Source organism: Mugil cephalus, chromosome 2 (assembly GCF_022458985.1).
Source record: "Mugil cephalus isolate CIBA_MC_2020 chromosome 2, CIBA_Mcephalus_1.1, whole genome shotgun sequence".
Lineage (NCBI taxonomy): Eukaryota > Metazoa > Chordata > Actinopteri > Mugiliformes > Mugilidae > Mugil > Mugil cephalus.
The window spans coordinates 24,989,401-25,015,644 of NC_061771.1; the positions used below are offsets into that span (position 1 = coordinate 24,989,401).

At 41.7% G+C, this 26,244-nt stretch overlaps 1 protein-coding gene across 15 annotated transcripts in view; it reads left to right on the top strand.

The window, feature by feature from the left end:
- The window catches only part of cacna1ab (calcium channel, voltage-dependent, P/Q type, alpha 1A subunit, b), a 135,307-nt gene that overhangs the window by 70,124 nt on the left and 38,939 nt on the right, over positions 1 to 26,244 (top strand). For 8 of the 15 annotated variants that reach the window (XM_047577325.1, XM_047577317.1, XM_047577321.1 and 5 more), the window contains exons 19-35: positions 2,643 to 2,796; positions 4,640 to 5,235; positions 5,934 to 6,232; positions 7,204 to 7,336; positions 7,504 to 7,633; positions 8,318 to 8,377; positions 8,624 to 8,730; positions 9,660 to 9,662; positions 16,686 to 16,697; positions 19,204 to 19,303; positions 19,559 to 19,719; positions 20,183 to 20,320; positions 20,419 to 20,620; positions 20,705 to 20,869; positions 21,861 to 21,971; positions 22,305 to 22,388; positions 24,933 to 24,938. In XM_047577325.1, coding sequence (XP_047433281.1) covers positions 2,643 to 2,796; positions 4,640 to 5,235; positions 5,934 to 6,232; positions 7,204 to 7,336; positions 7,504 to 7,633; positions 8,318 to 8,377; positions 8,624 to 8,730; positions 9,660 to 9,662; positions 16,686 to 16,697; positions 19,204 to 19,303; positions 19,559 to 19,719; positions 20,183 to 20,320; positions 20,419 to 20,620; positions 20,705 to 20,869; positions 21,861 to 21,971; positions 22,305 to 22,388; positions 24,933 to 24,938 — 2,461 coding nt within the window. The remainder of the gene's footprint in view (positions 1 to 2,642; positions 2,797 to 4,639; positions 5,236 to 5,933; positions 6,233 to 7,203; positions 7,337 to 7,503; positions 7,634 to 8,317; positions 8,378 to 8,623; positions 8,731 to 9,659; positions 9,663 to 16,685; positions 16,698 to 19,203; positions 19,304 to 19,558; positions 19,720 to 20,182; positions 20,321 to 20,418; positions 20,621 to 20,704; positions 20,870 to 21,860; positions 21,972 to 22,304; positions 22,389 to 24,932; positions 24,939 to 26,244) is intronic. The other 7 variants (XM_047577316.1, XM_047577319.1, XM_047577329.1 and 4 more) reach the window with 6 other exon arrangements.

The window sequence follows — 26,244 nt, forward strand, 5'->3', positions numbered from 1 at the left end:
CTTTGTGAAATGACGAGGAGCGAGAGGCGGACGCTCTGTAGAATCTGCTCCTTTCAGCAGAAACGCCGACAATGGGACACATAAAAAAAAACGATGCTCAAATAAACCCACTGCTCCTTTAGAAGTCACCAGGCTCTTGATTTGCTGTGGCGAGCGAGCGCTTTTTGACCGGCAGATAACAGCAGAAAGTGGTGGGTTTGTACCGCAGTGATGCTTGTCGATTACACACTGATGTCTCAGTCGTTTAATATAAAAATGGGTGAAGATAATTTAGTAGGAAATCAAATAGAATTAAATCACTTTGGAGTGCAGTGAGTTCACATTTTGGTTTCACAACAGCGTTTTTGAATAAATAGCAGCGACGGCTACGGTGGCGTGTTAACTAGGTAATTCAAAGTCAAGGGATTCTCTCAACATGGTGATATAATGCACTATATACTGTGTATAATATACTGTATGTACAAGCTTTCTAGTGCTTGGAACCAGTGGGTTTTTTGGACCAGTGACATGCTTTAACTAACAAAGACCAAGCCTTAATTGATGCAAGGTCGTTTATGTGAATAGATAAAGGGTTGAGAGGGATAAGAGAGGTCTGAGAGAAGGGAACAGAGCAGCAAGACTATGGGAGAGGAACCCAGGGAGCGAGACACAGGGCGGTGGCACGTCTCAGGAAGCTTTGACTACTGGTCCCCACCTGGTTCCTGTAATGAAAGATGGAAGTAAAACATAAGAGAAGGATGGGGAGGATAAGGTTTGAGACATGAACAGAGACGGTTAATACCCTGTTTATGTTTCCGTGTGAATTTGACTCAGACCCTAATACTGTAACAACACCCCAGAAATATAACTTTGGGTTACATCGGTCCGCATCGTAGTAGCATGTTTCCGCTTCAGTATTTCCAGCTGTGTCTCCATCAGCGCAGTTTTCAAATGAGTTGTTTTTAAACTCAGTTCATATACGCAAATAAGCAGTGGATTATGTCATGAACTGAAGTTATGTTGTTCTATTTCAATGTTTTTTTCAAAAAAGCCCTGAAATGTAAGATGATTAAAGATTATAAGGAAAGGAGAACTTGGATGTTGTAGCAAATGATTTTGTTTTTTTGTTTTATTTGAATAGTGTATAGTGAATTATAGAAAGTGAAATTAATGGCCAAAAAAGAAAGAAAGAAAGAAAGAAAGAAAGAAAGAAAGAAAGAAAGAAAGAAAGAAAGAAAGAAAGAAAGAAAGAAAGAAAATGAGCTGTACACCATAGCCAGCTGCAAGGTGACAAAATGCAAACAACACAAAATGCAACACTTCCTCAAACAGTAACACTCAGTATAGACTTCTTCACGATGTGACTGTTTTTGAGGGGCAGGGCTTAGCCGGAAGCAAAACATCTCAAACACTATGGCCAGTTAGCATATTTCAACGGACTGTTTTGCAAATAATGGATGAGGAAAACGCATATTTTACAGAATATACTCATACACTCACTCCGAGACCACGAGTGTTATTTTAAACACTTGACTCTGACTGATGGGATTATATTCACCAACCCTCACACTCTCACTCACTGGATGGATAATTTAACAAAAGGAGGAAATAGAGGGGACGAAGTCTGGTCTGTCTTTATCTTTATCAAGTGAGGCCTCTCCAATAAAGATATTACAAGAAGTAAGTGAAACCACTGTGGAGAGTAATGTAGTAAATGTAACTTCTGCTTGGACACACCCCTGAAACATACAACGCACTAGCCCAGCGGTTAGCATTAGCATTAGCATGTAACAAGAATCTCCCAAATAAATGTAATTTCAGTCGCCATTTAGTCTAATCCATAACGTTATCCAGGCAGAAAATGATGATGATTTGATGATTAGATATTAATCTTACCTGATATCAAACGTGCGCTGCAAACACAGAGTTGTCTACAACTGTCAGTGGCTGGTATGTGATAAAACTTCAAGTTAGTGTTTTTGATATATCGTTTTTGGCACCAGAAAATACAGCAAGGTGATATTTTCATGTTTGAAAGTGACAGTGTTCGCCTATGGCTTCCCTCTGTTTTGTCTCCAGCTAACGCTGTGACATCACGGTGAAGGCGTCTATAGGGGTCTAATATATAAAAGTATAATTTTCTGCACAACTTATAAAACTGTCAAATGTTTTTCACACGACCGCCATTCACACATACACTGTTACAAGGTTCTCACATTTAATTTGGTGATTGTGAATAGTTCTCTTAGCACATTACTTTAATTCTTATTTGTTCTTTCTTTCTTTCTTTCTTTCTTTCTTTCTTTCTTTCTTTCTTTCTTTCTTTCTTTCTTTCTTTCTTTCTTTCACATTTGCACTGTTGCACCTATCTGCTGTTAATGTTGCTCCTAATTTCCCTCAGGATTCTTGTGATGTTGTCCTAAAAATCTTTAATCCCTTATTTATTTTTTCCCCCCCTCATTCCTCACCCACTCTTCCCTCTACATCTTATGCATTAAAACATCCCCCTTTTCCTCAATTTGTGATTTTCCCTCAATGTCTTCCCCTACACCCCTATTTTCCTTTATCTACCTTCCCGTTCCCTCCTGTTTTTATTTTCTCTGCCCACCTTCCCCCTACAAACATTCCTCTTCTCCTCCAACAAACACCACCTCTGCCAACAGGAAAGAGCAGCAGAAGAACCACATCAAGGGCAACAAGTCCGTGTGGGAGCAGAGAACGAGCGAGATCCGCAAACAGAACCTGATGACGAGTCGAGAGGCGCTCTACAACGAGCTGGAGCAGGAGGACTGGAAGGTGGGAGGGGAGGGAGAGGAGGTGAGGAGTCCCCCCTCCGAAACAAAAGACACACATATACACATATATATGCAGTCTACTCCTGATATATATGGTGAATATTTGTTGTGATGTGATTGGTTATTTTAACCACTTAAAGGGATGTTATCACTCGAAAGCTCATTCCACCTGACTTTCTATTTTATCATTAAATTGATGCAATTATTAAAATAAAAAAATGACCAGAAGGTATTTGCCCATTGTTCTCCAAGAGTTAAAGTTGTTGCAGAACGTTTTGCTCAGTTGCAAAATTGAATCCATGTTCCCAAAATGTCGCACTTAGGAAATGCACTTAAGCTTTTTACATAATGAAGTTATATATATTAAAAACTGGTTGTTGGCCATGTTACCACTTCTTTGCTGGACGTGGTTACAGGTGCAGAGAAAACTTTTAGCCACTCCCAACAGCTCCATGCATAATTCTGTGAAAACCAGCGCTGGTAAGAGCAAGTGGTGCAATACCTTCTTGGGCCAATCTGTGTGTGGTGACAAGCAGTGGAAACACTTCTTGACCTGTTTTCTTTTTTATTATTTTAAAGCCCTTCTTTATTCTGGGTCATGCTGTACTCTGCAGATGTTTTAATTCCAGAGTGTAATATCCCTTTAAGTCTTTGAAAGAGTTTTATTATTGCACTATCCTCTGCTATATGGGCCGGCTTCAAGCTGCTGCTGCTGCTGCGTGCTTGGGAGCAATGCATTATTTAAGTAGGGCATGCAGAGAAATCCAGAGCTGCACCCTAAAGAAGGCAGTGGACTCAAAACTGGAGCGGGGTGAAGTGCAACATACTTCAAAAAAAAAAGAAAAAAAAGAAGAAGATGTTGATCAGGAGTCGACTGGATATGGCTCGGCAAACTGTACCCCACAGCAGTTTTGGCGTTGTGGCTCAGAAAATTCATGACAATTTCAAATTGTTCATGAGCAGCCAGAAGTGGTGGACTGTTTGCCGAACTGTGTATATCTGTGGCTCAGGGGAGGGAACTGGGGGGCTGGGGCTTGAGCAAATACTGAGTAGAGTCAATTCTGGATTTATTCTAAGTGAATGGGTTATTTTAAGGGTGAATTTTCCTTAAAATTTACCTGGATGACATTCGCTGTGCCAGCTTTGAATCAGGTTGTTACTGCTTTTACTGCTGTGTTTAGCTGAGGATCTTGAAAACTACAGTGTCCTCTTCCCAGTCTTTATCCCTAGAGAGATGCCGCTATTATCGTTATCTTGACCCCTACTGGAAACTGTAATCTCGAAAGTTTAGACAAGCATTGTGCGTCAACAAGGAAACGATATTTCCAATAGAACAGCTAATATGTGTGTCTATTTCTTGAATTATTCACGTCATACGTGACATGGTCAGTATGAAAAGGATTTACTTATACAGAACCGATACTGAAGAAAAAGGTAAGACAGACTTTGTTTCCGATCTAATCTTAGATTGTGTCATACTACGACATGGTTCAACATCCAAGAAATATATCACATCAAAGTTTAAAGGCATCATAATCGTTGTAACTATGATCTGGCTCAGTTTACTCCTATAACCAACAGTCATATTAAATTTGCGATGGCTGAGATGATCAATCAAGGGTTTGTCCTCATGCCGTAGTCCAGTGGAAGTCATGACTGAATTTCTGGATTCTCCAAAATAACTTGTTTTTGTTGCCGCATTTGTGAATGTAGTTGTGATGTGGCACGCGTAAATCTATTGCAAAACTTGCTCAGATGAAATTGTCATTCATTGGCTTGGTACTTCTAGGGGTAAGCAGAGACCCTTTGACATGTATCTGAGGTTTCAACACCATCCGCTCATCACATTTGCTACCTTGACTCAGGTGTCGTACCCACAGAAAGCACGTGGTGATATGAAGACCCACTTGGACCGGCCACTTGTGGTGAACCCGCAGGACAACCGCAACAACAACACCAACAAGACCCAACCTGGTGAGCTGCCTCTGGATCAGGAGTACCGGCGCCAAGACATAGATCACTGCCGTCGTGCCGCCCACTACTATTGCTACCGTCACAATCAGCATCAGAAAGCTGTCGGGCCTGAGGCCGGAGAAACCGTACAGCTGGCAGAGACCCGCATGGAGCACGGCTTGAGCTGCACGTCTTTGGGCAACGTGGAGGGCCGGCAGGCGGAGGAGAGGCACAGCCACCGGAGCCACCGGGGCCATCGGCACCGGAACAGGGAAGGCAGGGAGGCTCGCAGCGCTTCCCCCCACCACGGCGAGAGGGGAGAGGGGAGCAACGAGCACAGGAGGTCGCGGCAGCACCGGAGGGCGGCCAGGGAGGGCGAGGAGGGCAGGAGACACCGATCTAGGGGGACAGAGGGAGAGGGGGAGAAAGGGGAAGAAGGGGAAGGACGGAAGACGAGACGGCATCGCCATGGCAACCAGGAAAGGAGCAGAGGGCATCGCACAAGGAAGTGAGTGAAGAAAGGGTTTATTTTCTCGCCGCTTGAGTCTCACAATTACAACCTGACAAACATTAATAGTCAGTATAATTTGTTTTTGTCTTCAGGAAGCCGACGTGACACACTGGCCAGTAACTTTTTTTAGATAATGACCACTGTGTTGCTTCTTGATAGCTCACTGCAAACTAGTAAAGCAACAGTATGTGAGGGCAAAAATTGTGTCAAGCAAATCATTGTACCCTGCCGTTTTGTGGCTTGAAGCTTGCATGACCTGCAAAGGGCAGACCGTACTGATGAGAAATGTCAAAGGTCGTTGCATTCAGTGTGTGAAGGCACGTAACGCTGAGGTTGACAAAGTCGAGAGACAACTGGAAAATTCTGGCGGGCTTCTTATCGTTTCTTGTCAGGGCCTGGTTTAGCAAAACTCACATCATGCACATGGATCATTTCACCCTGCATCAGTCAGATGGAGATCAAAACAGGGTGTTAATTGAGATGTGAAAGGTGCAAAACTTATTTATAATTTAGTCGGAGCCAAAAAAAAAGTATATTCCTGTGCATGTGTTCGTACTAATGGTACTTGAAATACTTATGGTGACATATGGCACTACATATGGTGTTTTCGATCTGCCTTGCCTCATTTCTTTTTCTTCTCTTCTGCTCATGATTCTTCCTCTCTTTCCTTCCTTCGTCCTCCTTCATCTCATCAGAGAGCACCACAGTGCCGGCCCCAGTCTCTCCACCACCCGGCCCATACAGCAGTATAACGAGGACCTGGACAACTTCCGCAACAACAGCAAGCTGGCGAGCGCTCAGGAGCACCCTTACGCCCTCCCGCCAGATCACCCCGACCACGTCAACAACCTGCTGAACTGCAGAGACGCTGATACCCACACCCTCCTGCACAGCATGGACAGCCTGATCCTCACTAGCATGGCGAAACCCGATTACACAACCATAGACATGCCTCCGGTCTACCCCTACCCCTCGACCAACGCCATCTTGCAAGGTGAGGATTTAGGATAAGTAAAAATCATTGACCGTCTTGTGACAATGCAATGTTCTGCTGGGAAACTTTCGGACCTCGCATTGGTGTAGATGTTACTCGGGCATGTACCACCCACTTAGACCAGATCAGGCACCTCCACCCCATAGCAATGACACTCCTTGATGGAACTCCAGGATGCAGTCTGTCATAGGCACACACAAAACAGATTTACTTAAAAACCTTACCTGACAAATTCAGTAGATCCCAAACTGGTCAAGTATCTGTGGGATGATCCACGGTACCCCACCCTTCCCAAATGTGCCCACTAGCAACACAACAGAACAATCAGTAGGCCCATGTCCATCTCTAATGAGTCACAGCTGTTTACACAATATCAGGAGGGTGGCTATAACGTTACGCCTGACCAGTGTAGGCAACAGTGAAAGTGAAATTTAGTTACCAGTTGGTATAACTATAGTAGCATGGTTTTTCTTTCAACTACAATTCACTATAAGCTTGACTGGTTTCAGCCGTCAGTGGCATAAAGGAGTGGTGTTGAATCTTCATATATGCTGTTTTTTGGAAAAACCTGCACATATTAATCAAACATTTCTCCAAAATATTAAAAAACTTAGTACCCTTGAAACTACTTAATGCCAACAGTATTCTAAATATAACTTTAACTGTGCCAAAGACTTTCCATAGAGACCATAAACTTGGGGGGCATCTCAATAGGCAGATCCTAAAAGTAAAAGTGACGGAGGTTGTGGCCTTTTATGGGTCAAGCTCCAAAAACTGGATACTACAATTGGTGGCTGGTGTCTTTCATCATAGTGGTTTACTGGCTAGCACTGGTATGAATCCAGCCAGTTCTGTTCCTTGAAACCATGCTGGCAGACATGTTTTGTGTGTTCTCTGGTGAAGATGACCTCTTTCTGTCTGTCTGTTGATTCATTTTCGTCTCTTTTTTTTTCTTTTATTGCTTTCCTCAGTGAACAAGAACGCCAACACCGACCAGAAAAAGAGCGAGGAGAAGAAGGAGGAGGAGGACGAGGGCGGAGATGAAGATGGCCCCAAGCCCATGCCTCCCTATAGTTCCTGCTTTATCATGTCTACCACCAACCCGTCAGTACATATATATGTATATATATATATGCATGTTTCTTTAAAATCTGGGTCAAACTCAAAACATTATACAATGTCCTTACTGATAAAAAGTTACACAGTAGGAAAGTTTTTTTTCTTCCCGGGCAAAGAGAGCTTTAATGCATGTGTTTGTGTGTTTGGGCCAGGTTTCGGAAGTGCTGTCACTACATCCTGACTCTGAAGTATTTTGAGTTCAGCATCCTGTCTGTCATCGCTATGAGCAGCATCGCCCTTGCTGCTGAGGATCCTGTCTGGCCTGACTCACCACAAAATAATGTGAGACATTACCGTGTCTGAGCATCGTCACTCGTGTATAAATCAAACCTCTAACAGGGATATTTAAGATGTGGAAAATCATCCAAAGCGTGGCTATTTTAAGTTTAACACATTCAAATAGTTAGGATTAGACTTTGGCCTTGTCGTAAATTCGACTTAGATGAAATATAAACCAATGGTAGTACAGTTATTAATGGATTTTCTGCATCTTCAGAGAACCTCAATGGGTACCCTGTGGAACCCCAAATAACCAGTAGTTTTTTTGTTTGTTTGTTTGTTTTGATATATATATATAGCTTCACGACTGGACTCATTTTGGGTTTCTTGTGCTTCATGCTGCATGATAGTTCAAAAATCAACTGTCTTGACTTCTAAAAGAAGTGTTTTAGGAATCTTTTGTCTTTTTCACAGGACAGATTTAAGTACCTTAAACATTTGATTTAATGCATTAATGGTAAAGCAGAAAACAAATCAAAAGGCAAACATACGGTGAATAAGTAATATTAGGCATTGTTAAAACATTTAAAAATAGGATAAAGATTAAAAGCCGGATTACAGTGTTGTTTGTTTGTGTGATTGCTTTTTCTCTCGTCTTTACTCTGATTCATCCCTCAGCTTGTCTTTATGCTCCTCCTTCTCTCTATGACGATAATCATTCCTCTTGTGCGTTGTGTTGATCTGCAGGTGCTGCGTTATTTTGACTACGTTTTCACAGGCGTCTTCACATTTGAAATGTTGATCAAGGTAACAAAGTATCACCGCGTGGATGCGTGTGAATGAATATACTGACTTTATTTTCTTTGCTTTCGGTTTTTTTGTGAAGTTGTGTGATGTGTATTTCAGTTCCTTTCAGTGTGCTTAGGACAGCATTAGTGTATGTGTGCTCTTGTAAGTGCTCTGATGTGTCTCAGTTGTCTGTGTTATAATACATATGTACTGTATGTAAATGTGTAAATACATGTTGTACTGAGTGGACTCCGTGTCTTCCAGATGGTGGTGCTGGGCTTGTTTCTCCACCAGGGCTCCTACTTCCGCGACTTGTGGAACATTCTGGACTTTATAGTGGTTAGTGGTGCTCTGGTGGCCTTCGCCTTCACGTAAGTGCCCCCTCCCCTCCCATCTCCCTCTTCATCATCTTCACCACCCAAACACGCACACACACACGCGCGCACACATGCACACACATTCCACCATTCGCAGAAAGACCCTTGTCGCTCAGCCTTGTACGTTCGATACACCAGCAGGCAATGGTGACCTCTTTCTCCTATTGTCTCGGGAAATCATCACCTCCTGTCGTCCATTGCCCCCCCCTTTCCTAGTCTCTCTTTCTCCCTTTCGCTCCCTTTTGACATTTCCTTTGTTTTACAGTCTGTCTGACTTCTCTCTTCTATTCCCAAACCCTCTTCCCTTCAGTCTGGCTATGGCCTCTTATTCTGTCTCTCTCTCTCCATATCCAGTCAACCCTCTTTGCCTCATTTTCATTTATTTCCCCTCATTGGTCACAATACGTGACGTCACATCAAGCAGGTCTTTCTCTACGTTTCGTCACCACCTTCACCTCAACACCACCCCGCCCTCCCCTGTGGTCCTTAACTAAATGTACCCCTGACATTCCTTACCTGATATATCCTCATCATTTCTAGCTACACTCTAAAAATGAAAAAGACCCTCGTGACATTTTGTATTTCCTTCACAATGCAATCTTTAGGGATCACTTCACAGCCACTACTTCTACAAAGTTCCACCTCATTAGATTGGCTTTTCAAAAAGCCACAAAAAGCACTAGTACCAGAAGTTAGTAGTAGTAGTTTTTAGAGTGTAGTTACACCATCTTCATCCAACCTCAAACTTTACCTGTGCACCAAACTCAAACATCATTCCCCCCTTTAACTGTCTGATGAACTAATAAACTTTAAAGCACCACCTGCTCCTTATCAACATTTTCTCCTCCCAATCTTCCTTGCTCCTGTCCCCCTTCTTTCCCCCTTTCGCCAATCCATGATGCTCTGATATTTCCACCAACCAGGCCGTGAGTCTTCCCTTCCTCTTTTCTTGCATCTTAAGTTGCGACGTTTATCCCACAAACCTTCGCTTACCCACACACCTCAGATCCATACCCACTTAACCCCTCTACCTCCTAGATACCTTTTGACTCCTCATCTCATGATGAATCCTCATCCTTACATTTTATATCTATCCTTCCTTTTTTCCAGTCTCATCCCACCTCTACCTCTTTTGTTCCTAATATACAGCAAAGACACTTGACCTGCTTTCTGGGTGGCTTACAGCTAATAACTGTAGCCCTGTTTAGACCTTGCATTAAGATACAATTTGGGTAATCCGATCACAAGTAACCAGCTTTAGGTACACGACTTGAGACCTGCTATTAAAATGAGTCTCCAGATCTGATGTCAGTTTTGCACTCTGTATGCAAATATGTCTCTAATGGATCTCTACCGCTGCTCCAGAACTGAGAACTGTGCTGTTTTATGGTTTGCGTCAAGTTGCTAATTATTTATCGTCGCCCTGACGTTAGTTAGACCTGCATAAAACTCAGATTATAACGGCAACCCGGTAATATCCATACACACCGTAATTTCAGATAATAAAGGGAAATGAAGACACCAGAAATTATTGAGGATACACGTAACATAACCACATATGGACCCTTACACATCAACATGACCACATCACTAATTAACATAATTCTTGATTAGACTTATTTATGTCTTAGTTCATTTTTCTGAATGAATGAGGTGTTTACATACAAGTGAAAAAAAACGAATTATTGCCTTAATCTGACTTTAACTGGACAACTTAAGTGCAATCTGAGTTCTCCTTATCCAGTTAAGACAATAATGTGATACTGTGATTGTAAATCAATTTGTGCACATGCTCCACAACTGCTGTGTTGGTGTATGACCCCAGAACAGAAACATCCAAGAAAGCAAGAATAATGTAAACAGAGCCTAGTGTGGAGGAGGAGGAGGGCATGTTCCCGTCAGTTATTATTATAAACTGGGACAAGGACCACATTCAGAAAGTTGAATTTAAAGCATAGCTTGATTAAGTTGTGCATGTAAATGCACTGAATCTGTCCTGGGAGTATTCATGCCTCATCTTAATGAAAGGTCTGAACAGACCCTGAGACATATTTAAGTGTGAACCACTGTTAATGCGCATCTTACTTCTGGGTGAATTCATGACCAACGAGGACTTAAAATAATTTTAGAGGAAGAGTAATAGTAATGAAACCTGTTTAATGGTTTGTTTTTCAGAAATTTTGTATTTAATTTATACGAACATTGGACAATCTACAGTTTGCAGACTGCATGTTAGGAACAGCTTTAACCTCTGACTACCTATCTTGCCATTATTCCAACCAACCACCACCTCCATCCTCTTGAGTATTACCCCCACCGTCCTTTCTTAATCCTTCTGGCTTCAACTTCCACCATGCCCACCGTCCAACCTCCCACTCTCCAGCAACCATAAAAGGCGCCATCCCCAGCCACGCCTCTGCATTCTCCTCATTCTACCCCCCCGTCCTCCAGCTGGAGGACTCGATCGATCAGTCCGTGTGGGTGAGGGCGCCCCAGACACCTTTAACCCTTTAAGTGCCCAGGCTATCCGTCCAGCCACAGGAGGAACTCCGAGTGGACTCATCTCGCCCCTCACTCACCTCTCTTTTTACCAGCTCACACACAAAAAAAAAAAAAAAAGTACACACACACATACCCACTTTTCTGACCATGTTAGAACCAGGAGGAACAGGTATTTAACTCTCCTTCCTCTGCACGACCCAGGGAAGTAAGTGGGAGGGATAGTGGGAGGCATGCTGGGGCAGGGTGTGGTGGGTGGAATGATTTGTTATTGGAGGCAGCATACAGATGAATACATATGAAATGAATATGTATGGTAGATGCAACCGTGAGGGATTGACTGTGTTTGTCAAAAAGGTGTGAGTGAGGGAGAAAGAGGAGCTTGTTTGTGCATCCTACTTCATCTCAGTGGATGCACAGTGCATGTCCGCCTCAGTGGCTGCATGAACCTGAACGGAACTCGTGATGCAGTAGACGGCATCACTCAGAGCGACGTTCGTGATGTTAGGAGGCAAAGAACATGCTGCAGCTGGCAAACTTAGCCAAAAGTTATTATCACAGAGTGTTCGGATCGAATGCAAAGGACATTTTTGAGGCTATTTATCCTCTATTTCATGAAAGTGAAAAAAAGTGCAGAAAATATGCAGATTTGCATGAGGTGGCATGAATTGAGATCAAGGTGTAAAAGCTAGATGTTGTTATTTGAAGCACATTTCACAAAAAGAGACTTGTCTCTCTGTTTTTTGAGATCCTTAGCTCATATGTGGCTCTGAGCCCATTAGTTTCTACTGAAGATTTACACCGATCAGCCATGACATTATGACCTATTACTATGTAGGTTTTCCTTGCGCCTCTGAAACAGTTGTAGCTCATCAGAGAATGAATATGGGCCTTCTGAGGTTGTCCTGTGGTGTCTGTCTACAGGATGTTGTTGGTGGGTTGAGGGGAGGGGCCCCTTGTGGATCAACCCACAAATACTTGATCAGTTTGGGATCTATTGAATTTGGAGGCCACTTGTGCACTTTTTTGTGTTTTTCGAGCTGTTCCCGTGTCACGCTGCATCCATCGTTGCTATGGGGTGGGAGTGTCTGGTCTGGTCTGATCTAGGTGGGTACTACATGTCTAAGTAGCATCCACATAAATACGTGGTCCAAACGTTTTCCAGCAGAACATTGAACTGTCCCAACATGGTCAGTGTCATTTCCTTCTCCTGTAGGTGGTTTTAATGTTTTGGCTGATTGGTGTAAATCATTAAATATGTGCTACAAATGCATGCTTCCTTTTGAACAAAATGTGTAAATACATCAAGCATCAACTTGTAGTTCTTGTTGGACAGCAAGTACTAAAAGTGTCTTGTTGATAACTTTTACAAGAGCATGATGGGGAATCTGAGCTTATACCTTAAAAAATTAAGCTGCTCATTCTGGAGATCTGGAATTAGTGGTTAATTCTGAGATCAATATTTCCTTTTGTTTTGTTGGACATCTAAAGCCAACATCTGCACAGTAGTGCTCACTGTAATGCTAAACATCTCAGCTCAATTGCATGCCACCTGTTGCTACAACCCCCTCGAGAACCTGCATTACTGTAAGTGGAAGGCGTTTCTCAATCAAAGGAGAAAGCCACCATTAGTATAGAGCATGTAAGTCCTGTATGAAGAAATGAACATCAGACAGAGTAACAGTAATGGGGTTGCTAACTTGTCTGAATGCAGAGAGAGTGAGAAACAGCCATTTGAGGAGCAAATAGGCAGAAGAAGATGCACATACAAGGATAGATAACTTGTATTAATTTAAAGGGATATACATGTAGTACGTAAGGAGCATATTGGCTACGCTATCTAGACCCCTTCATGGTCTACGTCACTGTGACATCACTACGTTAGCTGGAGGCAAAACAGAGGGAAGCTTGAGGCGAACACTGTCACTTTCAACCATGAAAATGTATTTTTTGCTGTATTTTTGATGCCAAAACCAAAAAATTAAAAACATTAACTTGAAGTTTTATCACATACCAGCCACTACCGGTCATAGACAACTTTGGTTTGGCTTTGGCGATTAAAAGGACTGGAGTGAGACAATGTTCAACAACATGCACACATCAGATAAGATAAATATGTAATACATCATCAGTTTCAACATGGATAACATGTGTAAAATATGACTGAAAGTACGTTAATTTACTCATTATTTGGGGGATTCTTGTTACTTGTTAATGCTAATGCTAACCGTGTGCTAATGCAAAGTCAATTGTGTGTTTCACCATTTCTGCATTTACTACGTTACCCTCCACAGTGATTCCACTTACTTCTAATATCTGGTGAAGAGGCTTCACTTGATAAAGACAGACCAGACTTTGTCCTCTCTGTGTCCTCCTTTGGTCATATTGTCCATCCAGTGAGTGAGAGTCAGTGAAAATAGTCCCATCAGTCAGAGTCAACTTTTTAAAATAACCCTCACTGTCTCAGTGAGTGACTGTATTAGTAGAACAGTCCATTGTTATATGCTAACTGCCATTTACAGGCTATAGTGTTTGTTTGAGATGTTTTGCCTCCAGTTAAGCCCCGCCCCTCAAAAAACACATTGTTTGCACACCTTGAAAGGATCTATAGCTACCAGATTTACACATACAGTAATAGACGTGTGAGGTTTAATTTGTTTTTTAAAAGAACCCAAGCTGCACCAGTTGCATGGTTCCAACAAGATGAATGAAGATAAAGATGAAAAATGCACCAAATTAGATAAAACTCGACAGCATCCGACTGATAGGTTTCTTACAATAAGCTGAAAATCACTCCACTGCTGCACCCTCCACAGCATGACTCGCCGCTGAATCGAGGACCTTTCCTCCCCCTCCTTCGCTGGTCTCACTTACTTCACTGCTCCCCTCTCCCCTCCTTTGGCCTTTCACGTCTTTCATCGCCCTTTCTAGGATGCTTTTACACCATCGCCCCTTACATTTGCCTCGTCTCCCCACCCTTTCCCTGCCCCCTCCTCGCAGCCTCCACCTTTGCCTCTTTGCTCCCTCCATCTGCACCAGGGCTGAGCTACGGTTACAGTTGTGCTCCAGGGGCGAAGGTTTCACACACACCTACTGTGCATTGCGACGCATGACGTTGTTTAACAGCAGGTTACATCACAGAACCATTGTACGGAGGTTTTTTTTTTTTTTTTAGCATGGTCACGGTACAATGGCTTCGGATTTTTATAGGTTTCAAACACAACCGTTGCGCTTCTGGCTCCCTTCATTCTCCAAAAAAAATGAATCCCGAATGAGACAGTGTCATGTCCGGGAACTGCATGCCGTCGCGATACTCTGTGAGGAATGCCTTTTTGTCTTTTGTTGACGGTGTGCGTGTATGGGACAATACACGCAAATCCTGGTTTCTTGAGTCTCCATTCACGATGGATGTCCTGAGTGTACGCGCTCTAACATGCCAAGAAAACCTGGAGCCGGCCACTTGTAGAGATTTGACGTCCTTTTTCTCCGCCCTCCACCCCCTCCTCCTCGCGCAGATGTGCATGCAAAAGAGCTTTGATAAAATCCCTCTAGGCGATTGCAGATCTAATGAGGGCAATTTTGTGCTGTAGGCCTGGTCTAATTGATCATTATGGTGAGATAAGATAAGAATCGGTGTAAATGGATGCAGCAATTGGGTTTCCTCTTCCAGCTGTGAAGGTAATTCTTCACAGAGCTGGTCACAGCGAAAGGCAGCCAGGAGGGAAGGAAGGAAGGTTTGCACATCTACAGTTCTCTTATCGTAGTATAGATTTCAGTAAGTTGCCTGAGAGCAAAGCAGATCTTGTGGAATAAAAGATGTGTCCTTTGTAGGGGTTAACATATAATTTATTTTACATTAAAAATGAGATTTACAAAGCAGATTTCTTTTAGATTTTATATTATACCACTTTTATATTATATTATTCTAAATTACTTACTTAATAATAATTTTAAAAAAAGGGGGTTTTAGGTTGTTCCTTATTATTGGGTTAAATTCGTACTTTTTGCAGTTGTGGTTAAGTTACAAACTGCATTTCATAGTGTATGCAATGACAATAAAGTCAAATCTAATTGAATCTAATATATCAAGACATTATATTTTATATATATTTTCATGGAATCTTTATTATTAAAGAAATTCTATTTGTATTTATCTTATTACTTTAAACCAGGGATATCATATTAAAGCTCAGTTTAATATCCAGTTGACCAGTAACATAACAGCATAATAATCTGTAAATAACAACAACTCCAGGTTTATTTCACTTTGTTTTAGTGCAAAGAAGAAAACCAAGAGATTTTTTACATTTAATTAATTATTCTTCAAAATGAAAAAAAAAATAATAATAATCAAAGTGGAAAAATGTATTTTTATTGAAAGATTGCAGTCTTATTTTTTCTAATTTCCAGACTTAGCAAATTCAAAATTGATGTTTGACACACCTTTAACGTTCTAAAAACTTGGATAAAATGACCACATTTCTGACTTCACAGTATTTTCTCTGACAGTACAACCCAATGTTAATATAGCCTGGAGATAAACAGAAAAAAAAACAAAAAAAAAGATAAATGCTCATGTCTTCCGCTGGATGACTAATGTCTGTAGTGTAAAATGGATCAAATTCAGACTAATGTAACAAGAGATTGATGATATCCTGCATTCGTCAATAATCATGCATTTTATTATATCTTATAGTTTTATGGAGCCTTTCTTTCCGTCATTATTACACGTTTTGAGTAAATCTGGAGGAGATGAATTGAGCGCGCAGAAAACGTGCTTCGTCTTTAGGTAACTCTTTAGTGACTGCTGTCGTCCCATGGGATTCATCGGCATTTCAGCAGTTTTTAAAACCAGACACAGCAATTAGACTGTTCAGCTCAGCAAATTAACGAAGTCTGCTTTCACCTTTTCATCCTCATCTTACTGTCAAACAGACTTAAATTAAATAAGTGACCTTTGATATATTCATGCTGTTTGAGAATAGATACAATACAATAGATAAGGACGTGCAACAAGAAGGAAGTACGATAGATTAATAAAAAAAAATGCCTATTCAGTTGTCATGGAGACAGGAGATGGGTTATGGGGGTTGAATGTAAGGGAGTGAAGAGTGTGTGTTGTTGTTGTTGTTGTTGATGTGTGGGCGGGGGTTATTTCCAATCAGGTATGTCCATCTTGCTGTCCTTCCTTCTTTGTCTGTCTCTCATATGGATGTATTTTTTCCTGTTTCTACCGAACCCCCCTTCTCTCTTGTCTCGTGTCTGTCTTTGTCGGTCTGTCTTCTATCAATGTGTGTCTTCCGTGTGTGTGTTTGTCTGTCTCTCCTTTTGATGTGTTTCCCCCTCCTCCTTCCTTCCCTCCTCTCCTCCTCTTCTTCTGTCTTTTCTTTCTGTGCGTCTGTCGCTGTCACTGACTCTCGCTGTCTCCACCTTCGGTGAAAACTCGACAGGAGCAGCACCCGGTAAAGTTCCAACCTCTGTCCTCCTCCTCCTCCTCCTCCTCCTCCTCCTCCTCCTCCCAGGCTCTGTCCCCTCCTCTCCACCACCGGGTCAAATTGGCTTCTCTCTCTTTCTTTCTTTGTTCTTCTTATAGTCCGTGCTCATTCTCGCCGTATCGTTTTTTTTGTTGTTGTTGTTTTTTTTTCCTCCACTACCACCGTAACCCAGGAAACCATCCAAACACTGGCTACATTGAATTTAAAAGGAGCTGATTTGTTGCAAACTAATTTTTTACCAGAATATGTCTCATCAGAAATCTACTAATAAAATGAACATTAAATGGATACTCCACCCATAATCTGTCTTTTGGTAGTCGAACATAAATAAAGAGGCTCTAAAACGTGTTTTCTGTCGTGCACAGAGGTTTGGTGCCGTCATAATCTTAAATTCCAACCTGTAGTCGACAAAAGACAATCTTGGTCCTTAAATTATTATTTAATGAAATTAGAATCACGTCAAGGAAAGGGACGACTCGTCTTTGGCGAAATTTCGGCAAAACTCTCAGTCACCCTTGTTGAAAGTGAAGCAGGCAGCAAAAAAAATAAATAAAACTGGCAGAAAAAGATATAGAGGGTACGCATATGGTAGACTATAGGGTACGTACGTAGGTTACAGCGTCCATGTCTCACAGTACCTTAAGTGAGCCTAAAGTTGCAACTATAGCTAATATGTTAATGGACACTGCATTTTTAATGTATCCCTAGTTGAGTACAATATCCACTTCGTATGGTTATGTGTAAACTATCGGGCCGTACTGTTAAAGCTGGAGAAAGTTGTCATCCAAAACAAAATAGACAAAAAGACCCAAATTACATTTAATCAAAGCTACAATAAACTTAAACAACAGAGCTTTTGTTGCTAGACCCATTCATCCACCCCGACCTCCACCTGCAGACTCTCATGCAGCTCTTAGAGACAAACCCCTTCAGCAAAAAAGGTAATAAAATGAATACATGATAGATGCATACCTTGCTATATTTTGGTGCTGCCGTGTTGAATACGAAGACTGGTCCTGCTGCAGACTGATGTACAACCATTTTTCCGCTGAAGCTTCCATCGCGGACATGAATCTGTGCATTAAAAAAATGATCTGCTTCATGGTGAGGAACAATAAATGAATAAATTACACAGCCTCCTTTTAATCCCACAGTGGCCGACTCACACGTGAGGTTTTGGGTGGAGTACCACGTTAACTGTGTCATTTTAGTCCAGCAGGGCTGACAGGATGCAAAACAAAAATGCAAAACCGTGAGACTCCGATAACTGTCGCCAATATCGCTATGCAAGTGTGTGCGTGTGCACTTGTGAAAGATATTGTGTGTGCATGTGTGTATACGTGCAGGGATGCTGTTAGCTCCTGACACCGGCGGCCTTCCGGGGCTTTACGCTAATACTTTAAAGCTGCTCTGATAGAGAGACCTCAGTCCTACTCAACTTCAAAGCAGGAAGGCCTATTGATTATCGATTGAGTCTTGTCTCACGCACACACACACAAGCCCCCGCCACCCCACCACCCCACCACCCCAACAAACACACACAAAGAGGCGTGCAACTGCCAAGGCCGCGAGTCCGTCAATGAGCGCCGAATTGAATTGTCTTACGTTTCCTGTCACGAGTTCATAGTTAAAGAGCGAACCTGGATGGATGACCTGTCTCTCCTGCTCAGGCTTGGCTCGCGTCCACGTGTCTCCTGCCTTGGTTTTGTTTTGGATTTCCCTACTCACCGTAAAGATCAAGTCAACTGTATTTTCACCCAGTTTCCTGTCTCTGATATTAGCATACGGGCATATAGATTACAAAGGCCCTAAGTTTTAATTTCCTCGCGGCTCGTTTTACGCCGTTTATCTGTCTCACGCAAGCTACGCTGTGTCCTCTTAGCCGCATCACATGTCAGCAGAGTCTCACATAGCCTTCGTTTTTATACAGAGCAAAAAAATAATAATAATTTCTGAATTTGACACGAACGGAGGCTACGTGAAACGCATCAGTCCATTTAATAATAAACACACGCAGGATTATACCAACGTAATCCTAGCCGTGCAAGACTTAACGTTCATGTTCAAAAGAACTGAGAAGCGTGTCACCGAAAAAGAAAGAAAGAGGTTTGGCTGGGCACTCTGCCGGGAGATGCCTGTGGATATGGAATGAGTGAATGCCTATTACACCACAGCAAAGATTATGATAAGTGGTTGTGATGCTTTTGGAACGTCCATGAAACCAAACGGTCACACAACAGCTGATTGTGTTCTCTCCCACCGGTTTCATGTTTGACTTTTTTTATTTTTCTGCTAAAGAAGAGACTGTAAGAGCTTTGAATGTCCACTCAACCTACTTTTTATTCTAAAGTGTCATATCTTTGTTGATTAATAGCAACAAAAAAAAAAAAAAAGTGGGTGCTCTCCATCCCCTCGTTCCTCCACGCTGTTTTCTAATTTATTTTTGTACGCTGTTCATTTTGCCGGACCCCAGGGGGAGCAGCAAAGGCAAGGACATCAGTACGATCAAGTCTCTCCGTGTGCTGAGGGTGCTGCGTCCTCTTAAGACCATCAAGCGTCTCCCCAAGTTAAAGGTAAGTTAGAACTCAGGCTGCCACACGCACAAAAGTTTGTTTTTAACGTGTTCTACTTTGGTGCTCATGCTACACAGACAAAAGAACAAGAAAGAGCACAGATAAACCAGTGAAAACATATTGAAACACACTCTCAGCCACACGCACTCTGGATTTTTCCCATGATTTCAGTTTTAGTGCATCTACATAAAAGCTTCTCTCGCTCCCCTTCCGTGATCGTGCGTTTCCGTCTGCGTCTCCTCCTCCTCCTTGCAGGCCGTCTTTGACTGTGTGGTCAACTCTCTGAAGAACGTGCTGAACATCTTGATCGTCTACATGCTCTTCATGTTCATCTTCGCCGTGGTGGCCGTGCAGCTCTTCAAGGGCCGCTTCTTCTACTGCACCGACGAATCCAAAGAGTTTGAGCGCGACTGCAGGTCAGTGCAGAGACGCCTCTCTACGCTTGTCAGTTCAGTGCACGCCAGTGAAAATAAATTATATGATTTGATATCTTAGAATATAAACATTTAGATCTTTGCTTTGTGGAGGGTGAGGTCTGTCTATTGAAGTGCATGTTCCTATTGTTTTGACAACCCCATTTTAGTCAATGACACTTTAACCTCCATACAGTTTAAACATAAACTTAATATTAGAGCACGCTTGTGTGAAATTGTGTACCTAATATTGTGGCAACTGAGTGTACAGTAAACTGGAACTCATTTGGTGTCCTACCTTCACATGCATGCGCAGTGGCGTCCTCTGTCTGTAGATTTACCGTCAGTCCAACTCTAAGTTTTGCAAATGCTGCCACCTAGAGGAGGAAGCTGTGCATTTCAATGAACTGTGTCAGTGTACTTCCATTTCATGAACCCGTGTGTGTGTGTTTTCCTTTTCCTTCAGGGGCGAGTATTTGGTTTATGATAGGGATGAAGTTAAAGCTCAGAAGCGGGAGTGGAAGAAGTACGATTTCCACTACGACAACGTGGCTTGGGCCTTGCTCACCCTCTTCACTGTCTCCACTGGAGAGGGGTGGCCGCAGTGAGTGCACTGCACACATGCACATGTGATTGCAAACACGAATGTTATATATATACATCTTAGCTGAACTTTTCTCCCCGTCTCTCCTCCTCTTTCAGAGTGTTAAAGCACTCAGTGGACTCCACCTATGAGAATCAGGGCCCTAGCCCAGGTTACAGGATGGAAATGTCCATCTTTTACGTGGTGTACTTCGTTGTCTTCCCCTTCTTCTTCGTGAACATCTTTGTGGCTCTCATCATCATCACCTTCCAGGAACAGGGGGATAAGATGATGGAAGATTATAGCTTAGAAAAGAACGAGGTGAGGGCAGATTCGGACGTCTCTACGGTTTTTAAATTGAAAGTCGAATATAATGCAGCATCTTTCCTCCTTCTCCTGCTCCAGAGAGCCTGTATAGATTTTGCCATCAACGCCAGGCCTCTGACTCGCCACATGCCAAAGAACAAACTAAGCTTCCAGTATCGCATGTGGCAGTTCGTGGTGTCGCCGCCCTTTGAGTACAGCATCATGGCTCTAATCGCGCTCAACACCATCGTCCTCATGATGAAGGTACGTCGGCAATCCGTGTCCGAACTGTGTCTGTGTTTGAACGTTGGGGTTAATATTTGCAGCTTTACACCATCACAGGCTGTGGTTCAGTAGGTAAACGCTGGTTGTCCACAAACTGGAGGGTTAGCGGTTCCAAATTGTGTATTTCAAATCATAGCTACATAAAGAATACAAGACATCAGAGTAATTTATTTATTTACTTTAAACTTTATTGAGGTGGTGGCCTCATTTACTACATAGCCGAGCTAATACAACAATAGAAAAACCAAACACAGGACACAACCATACAAAATATGTGAAAAAAATGTTTAAAATAGTTAAAATAGTTTATTATTTCCTTAAAGGATTAATAATGTATTCTGATACCGATTCAAATGTCCAGACTATGTCGTTCCCACACAGCTCTACTGAACATTTTAGCGTCTTTTAGCTCATGGTTTTGGTTTAAAAGCCTTGTTACAAACTCCATCCAGATTCCGAGCTGCTGCAAAGTACAAAGTTATCAAGCACTATGTGTGGTGAAGGCAAGAATAAAACGTGACAAATGCCTCTGTGTCAACGGGTTGTCAAAATACCAAACTACTCACTCACCATTAGCCATGTCACTTCTTGTGATGTTGAAGGAAACGTAGCGTGTGAATCTCACTTTTGCAGCACTGCCGTTAAGAATTTTTAACCAAGGCACGCGGCAGAGATTCTATGAAGCCCAGAAAAAAACAAAAATATATCAGCTTGTGGAAATGGGTATCTGATGTCCCCTTTGAATATGTTCGACGTCCTGAAGTTCAGTTTTAAAAGCAGAGTCCACGGAGAAGTCTAATACTTAATTATTATGGTCTTATTATAACAAATTTTAATTGCATCATAGCAAAGTGAATATTTTTTTCCTTCACAAGTTTGCTCTTTGCTCAGGGAGAATGTGTTTATGTTCTGCATTAACAGATAAGACTTAACAAAGTTGCCTCTCTGTCTGCGTTTTGTGTTGCCGCAGTTTGACGGTGCATCGTTAACCTACGACAACGTCCTGAAGAACCTCAACATCGTGTTTACCACTTTCTTCTTCATGGAATCAGTCCTCAAGATCATTGCTTTTGGCCCTCTGGTAAGACAAACACAAACACACGCACTTCATTTCTTATCTGGGTTGACCCAGAGTCTATATGCTCCAGTGTTTCATCCTATTATTCATTTATGAGCAGGTTATTTTGGTAGACAGATCTAGAGCATGTTCTTCCTGTCCCTGGAAAAAAAAAAAGAAAAGAAAGAAAGAAAGAAAACAGAGTGCACCCTGTTGTCACGCCATCAGCCTCCTTCTCACCCTGTTTCCACGGTAACAACGGCGCCATTGGTCAGGGGCGCGGCCTGGGAGGAGGCTACCTTTAACGTTCCCTGTCTTCCCATTGGGTGACGTTCGCTTTTCTCTCTTTCCCGACAGAATTACTTCAGAGACGCCTGGAACATTTTTGATTTTGTCTCCGTCCTTGGAAGCATCACTGACATATTAGTGACAGAACTTGGGGTAAGTGAGGTGCAGCTGAACGCCAGCTAATGGTTGCTAATGCTCAGGAAAAGCTAGTCCTTTGATTAAATCTCAGTTTCATTCTAGTGTATGTTCTCAAGTAAATGTACACCGATCAGCCACAACATTACGACCACTGACAGGAGAAGTAAATGACGCTGACCATCTTGTGACAATTCAGTGTTCTGCAATGTGAAACTTTTGGACCTGGCATTCATTGGTGTGGAATTGACTTAGACATGTGCCATCCACCCAGACCAAAACCAGCACCAGACACCACAGGACACCCTCAGAAGGCCCATGTCCATTCTCTGATGAGTCACAACTGACATACTTTCCCTTCGGGGATGAATAAAATAATCTATCTGTTTATCTATTTTGAAAGGCTCAGGAGGAGACCCACACAATGTTTGGAAGGTGGTCATAATGTTATGTCTGATTGGTGTATGTTCATTCTTCTTCTACTGTCAACTGTGCCACCCACAGTAATCAAAACTGTCGTAAACTTGATCGGGTGGTTGTGGTTTTTAGTTCCCAGCCTCGAATATTCTACGACAATCAAAGCGAAAAGTCCTGATTTGTATTTTACCATTTTTTTCTTAGTTATTTGTAGAAGCCTGTGGTTAAAGTGAGAGTATATAACTGATTCCTTCACAAATCTCATGAATCTAACGTACTCCACAACCAGATCAATAGGTTAAATGTACTAAATAGACCTAAAACTCTGTGGAGTTGTTAGTAAGAGGACATAATTATTGCTTTTTGACTTTTCTGTATGAATCTAAACAATTCTTTTTCCCCTCACTGTTGACTTTGCTGTTGTTTGTATGTCTTAACACTATGTTTGTGCTTTATTCTGTAACACATGAGCTTATTATAACTGTGGATCTAGGACTCAGTGTCTGTGAAAGCCAGTAGCAGTTTCAGCCTCTCTCTGTTGTTCAGCTATCTTGCGTCAGGGTTTCATTTATTTATAATACCACTCTTTTTTCCCCCCCGTGCCGGAGTCTCGCTCCCGTTCACACTGACTAGATTAACAGTAACTAAGAGCTAAGTGCTGCAGTCTGTTTGTTGTTTTTTTTATTTCCTCCGGCCGTATCTGCGGTGCCACATTTATGTGCTAATTGACATCCGTACCACTTTCAACTAATTGTTTCAGGCGTCTGATTGATTTTTTTTTTTTTTTTTTTTTTTTCAGGATAGTGTCAGGTTGCATCAGGACTTTAAGCATTGCTTTCAGTTAACACTCACATGGTTGCTTCTTATTTGCACTTGAAATAAATCCGAAAACCACAAATCAGTTCAGATTAAGGATTAACCTCCTGAGACCTGAGCTTTTATTTGGTATGCGTTTTTATTTCCTCCAAGGTCTTTGGGATTAGAAAGGACCTAAAACATCATAAAAACTAAGCATCATCTTTGAACAGGAAGTAGTAGTTTTTGAAAAAAAAACTGTCCTAATATCTGGACACTGGGATTATTTTATTATATATATTATAAAGAAGACACCAATGTGTGACAAATTATAAAACTGTTTATTTTAATACCTGCACATGGCTGAGCAAAGACAGAATTGCAACCAATGAAGTCCCAACGTCCTCAAACGAGTACTTGCTAATTAGCAAAAATTGCTAACTTGTTAAATTTGTGCGTCATATCAAGCTAGAAACGTTAATAAGCGTAACCTTTGTTTGTCCACTAATGAGGACAACAGGTTTAAATCATATGTCTTCAACAGGGGGTCCGCGACCACTTGGGGGTCCGTGGAGGTAGTAGGCAGGGGGTCGCAAAATTTTTGGTTGATTAGACATTTTTTATATATATATATATTTTATTATTATTATTTTCTCCAAAAAATTAAAAAAAATTTAAATACACATGAACATGAATCCAACATATTTTAGTAGAGGGATACTATAAATAATATTTGAAGCTGTGTATTATTTGAATAACTTAAAATTGTATGGAAAATGCTAATAATAATGTATATGTAGGGGGTCTCAGGAGGTTAGCTGTGATGTAGATCTGAATAATGTGATGAAAGACAAACACGGAGGGAGGCTGAACTGTCTAAAATGAGCTGTTGTTGTTGGTTTTTCATGACACTCATAATGATTCCGTCTTCCTCTTCTATCTCTTTACATGCTTTCTTTAACCCTCTCTACTTTGTTGGCGCCCTTCGCCCCTCCCACCCCTTCCTCCTCTGATATATATATATATATATAAAAAAATAATCCATCCAATCAAAATGCACTATGAAATCCTTCATCGTGTTCTCCATCCGTGCTGCGCCATGACATGTGGTGGTGGTGCTGTGATGATGATGATGATGATATTGATGGTGATGGTGTGTGTTCCGCCCCCATGCCCCTGCCCAATAAAACACACGACCAACCTCCTCCTCTCCCACCTCTCCCACCTCCCCCACCTCCCAAAAAAAAATAAAAAATCTTTCACCCACTCACAATTAACTTAAAAAATATATAAAACAAAAAAAAAAAACAACCTTCCTCCATTCATCTTTCTACATCTTCGCACATGTAGAATCTGGTTGGTTTGTAATTTATCTCTCAAAGCTTTTCTGCTGCATCCTCATTGGCCATGCATACCCCGATTCACTCCTTACCCCCAGTCATGTGCCCCCCTACCCCTTCCTCCACATCATCAGGCTCTCGAACCTTTTCGACCCCAGTGCATGCGCTTTCTGAATGATGAACCTTTTTTAAACTCTCTTTTCATGACAGAACACACACTTAGTTTACATTTAAGTTCTTGCCTTAAACTGTATGCAGTGCAAGAAAATAATAATAATGATAAAAAAAAGGACTCCAGGTTGACATACTCGGTTCATGTCTCATTTTTCAACCAGAGGAATTAGTAACTGCACATTTTAGTACCTTTAAAAGGCAAAGCAGACTCAGCTTTGTTCATCAAATTAGGTCCACTGATCCATTTTCTACCACGTGAGCTCTTGTTGTTAAACCCGTTTCATTCGGGATCATTGGAGCTATATAAACCAAAGCACAACAGAACTAAACAATAGGAGGAAAATGGTGAATAGTATTTATTATCTGTAGGCGGTTGTGCTTTTATTGCAGATATTTATTTTTATGCTAAATACAAACACAGGTGAGATGTTACTGATTTATATTACCGACCGATCCTACTCCATTTCTAAGCTGTAGAATATGACCTGCTCGTTTTTGGCTCTAACTGGGAACCAATTTTTGGTTAATAAATAAATTAATCAATAAATAAATAAATAAACAGGTAATTTGAGCTCAGTCTGTTCCGTGGTGGTAGAAAATGTGTGTCAAGATCTAGTTTGAGGTGTATATTTAACTGTACACTGGTAGGTTAGGTCTACGTTAATTTAAAACAATGAGAATCTTCTAGTGCAACTGGATAAGCGAATGTTTGAATCAGAGTTTATGATATGCTCTGCATGTAGGCCAGTTCTTTCCTTACAAAAAAAGAAAAGACAATGTATGCTGCCATGCCATGCCATGCCAAGCCATGCCTGTACTGAGGCTGCTTCCTGTCCCTCCTCCTCATCCTCCTTCCTTCCTTCCTTCCTTCCCTCCTTCCTGTCTGCCTTGCCTGTCAACCACAATATGCCACAGCCTCACAGAGGAACTATACATCAAACCAGAACATAGAACTTAGGCCTCCATATTAGGATTGCAGCCTTAACAGTCACTCATGATGAATTTTAATTTGGATCTGCTGCATATTCTCAAACCCTAAATATCTGGTGTCCAATTGGGTGTGCATAAAACAGGAAGTACCTTATTTATCATTAAGAAACTAAAATGTGTAAAAACCCTGACCTATTTAATGCAAAGGATCATTTGTG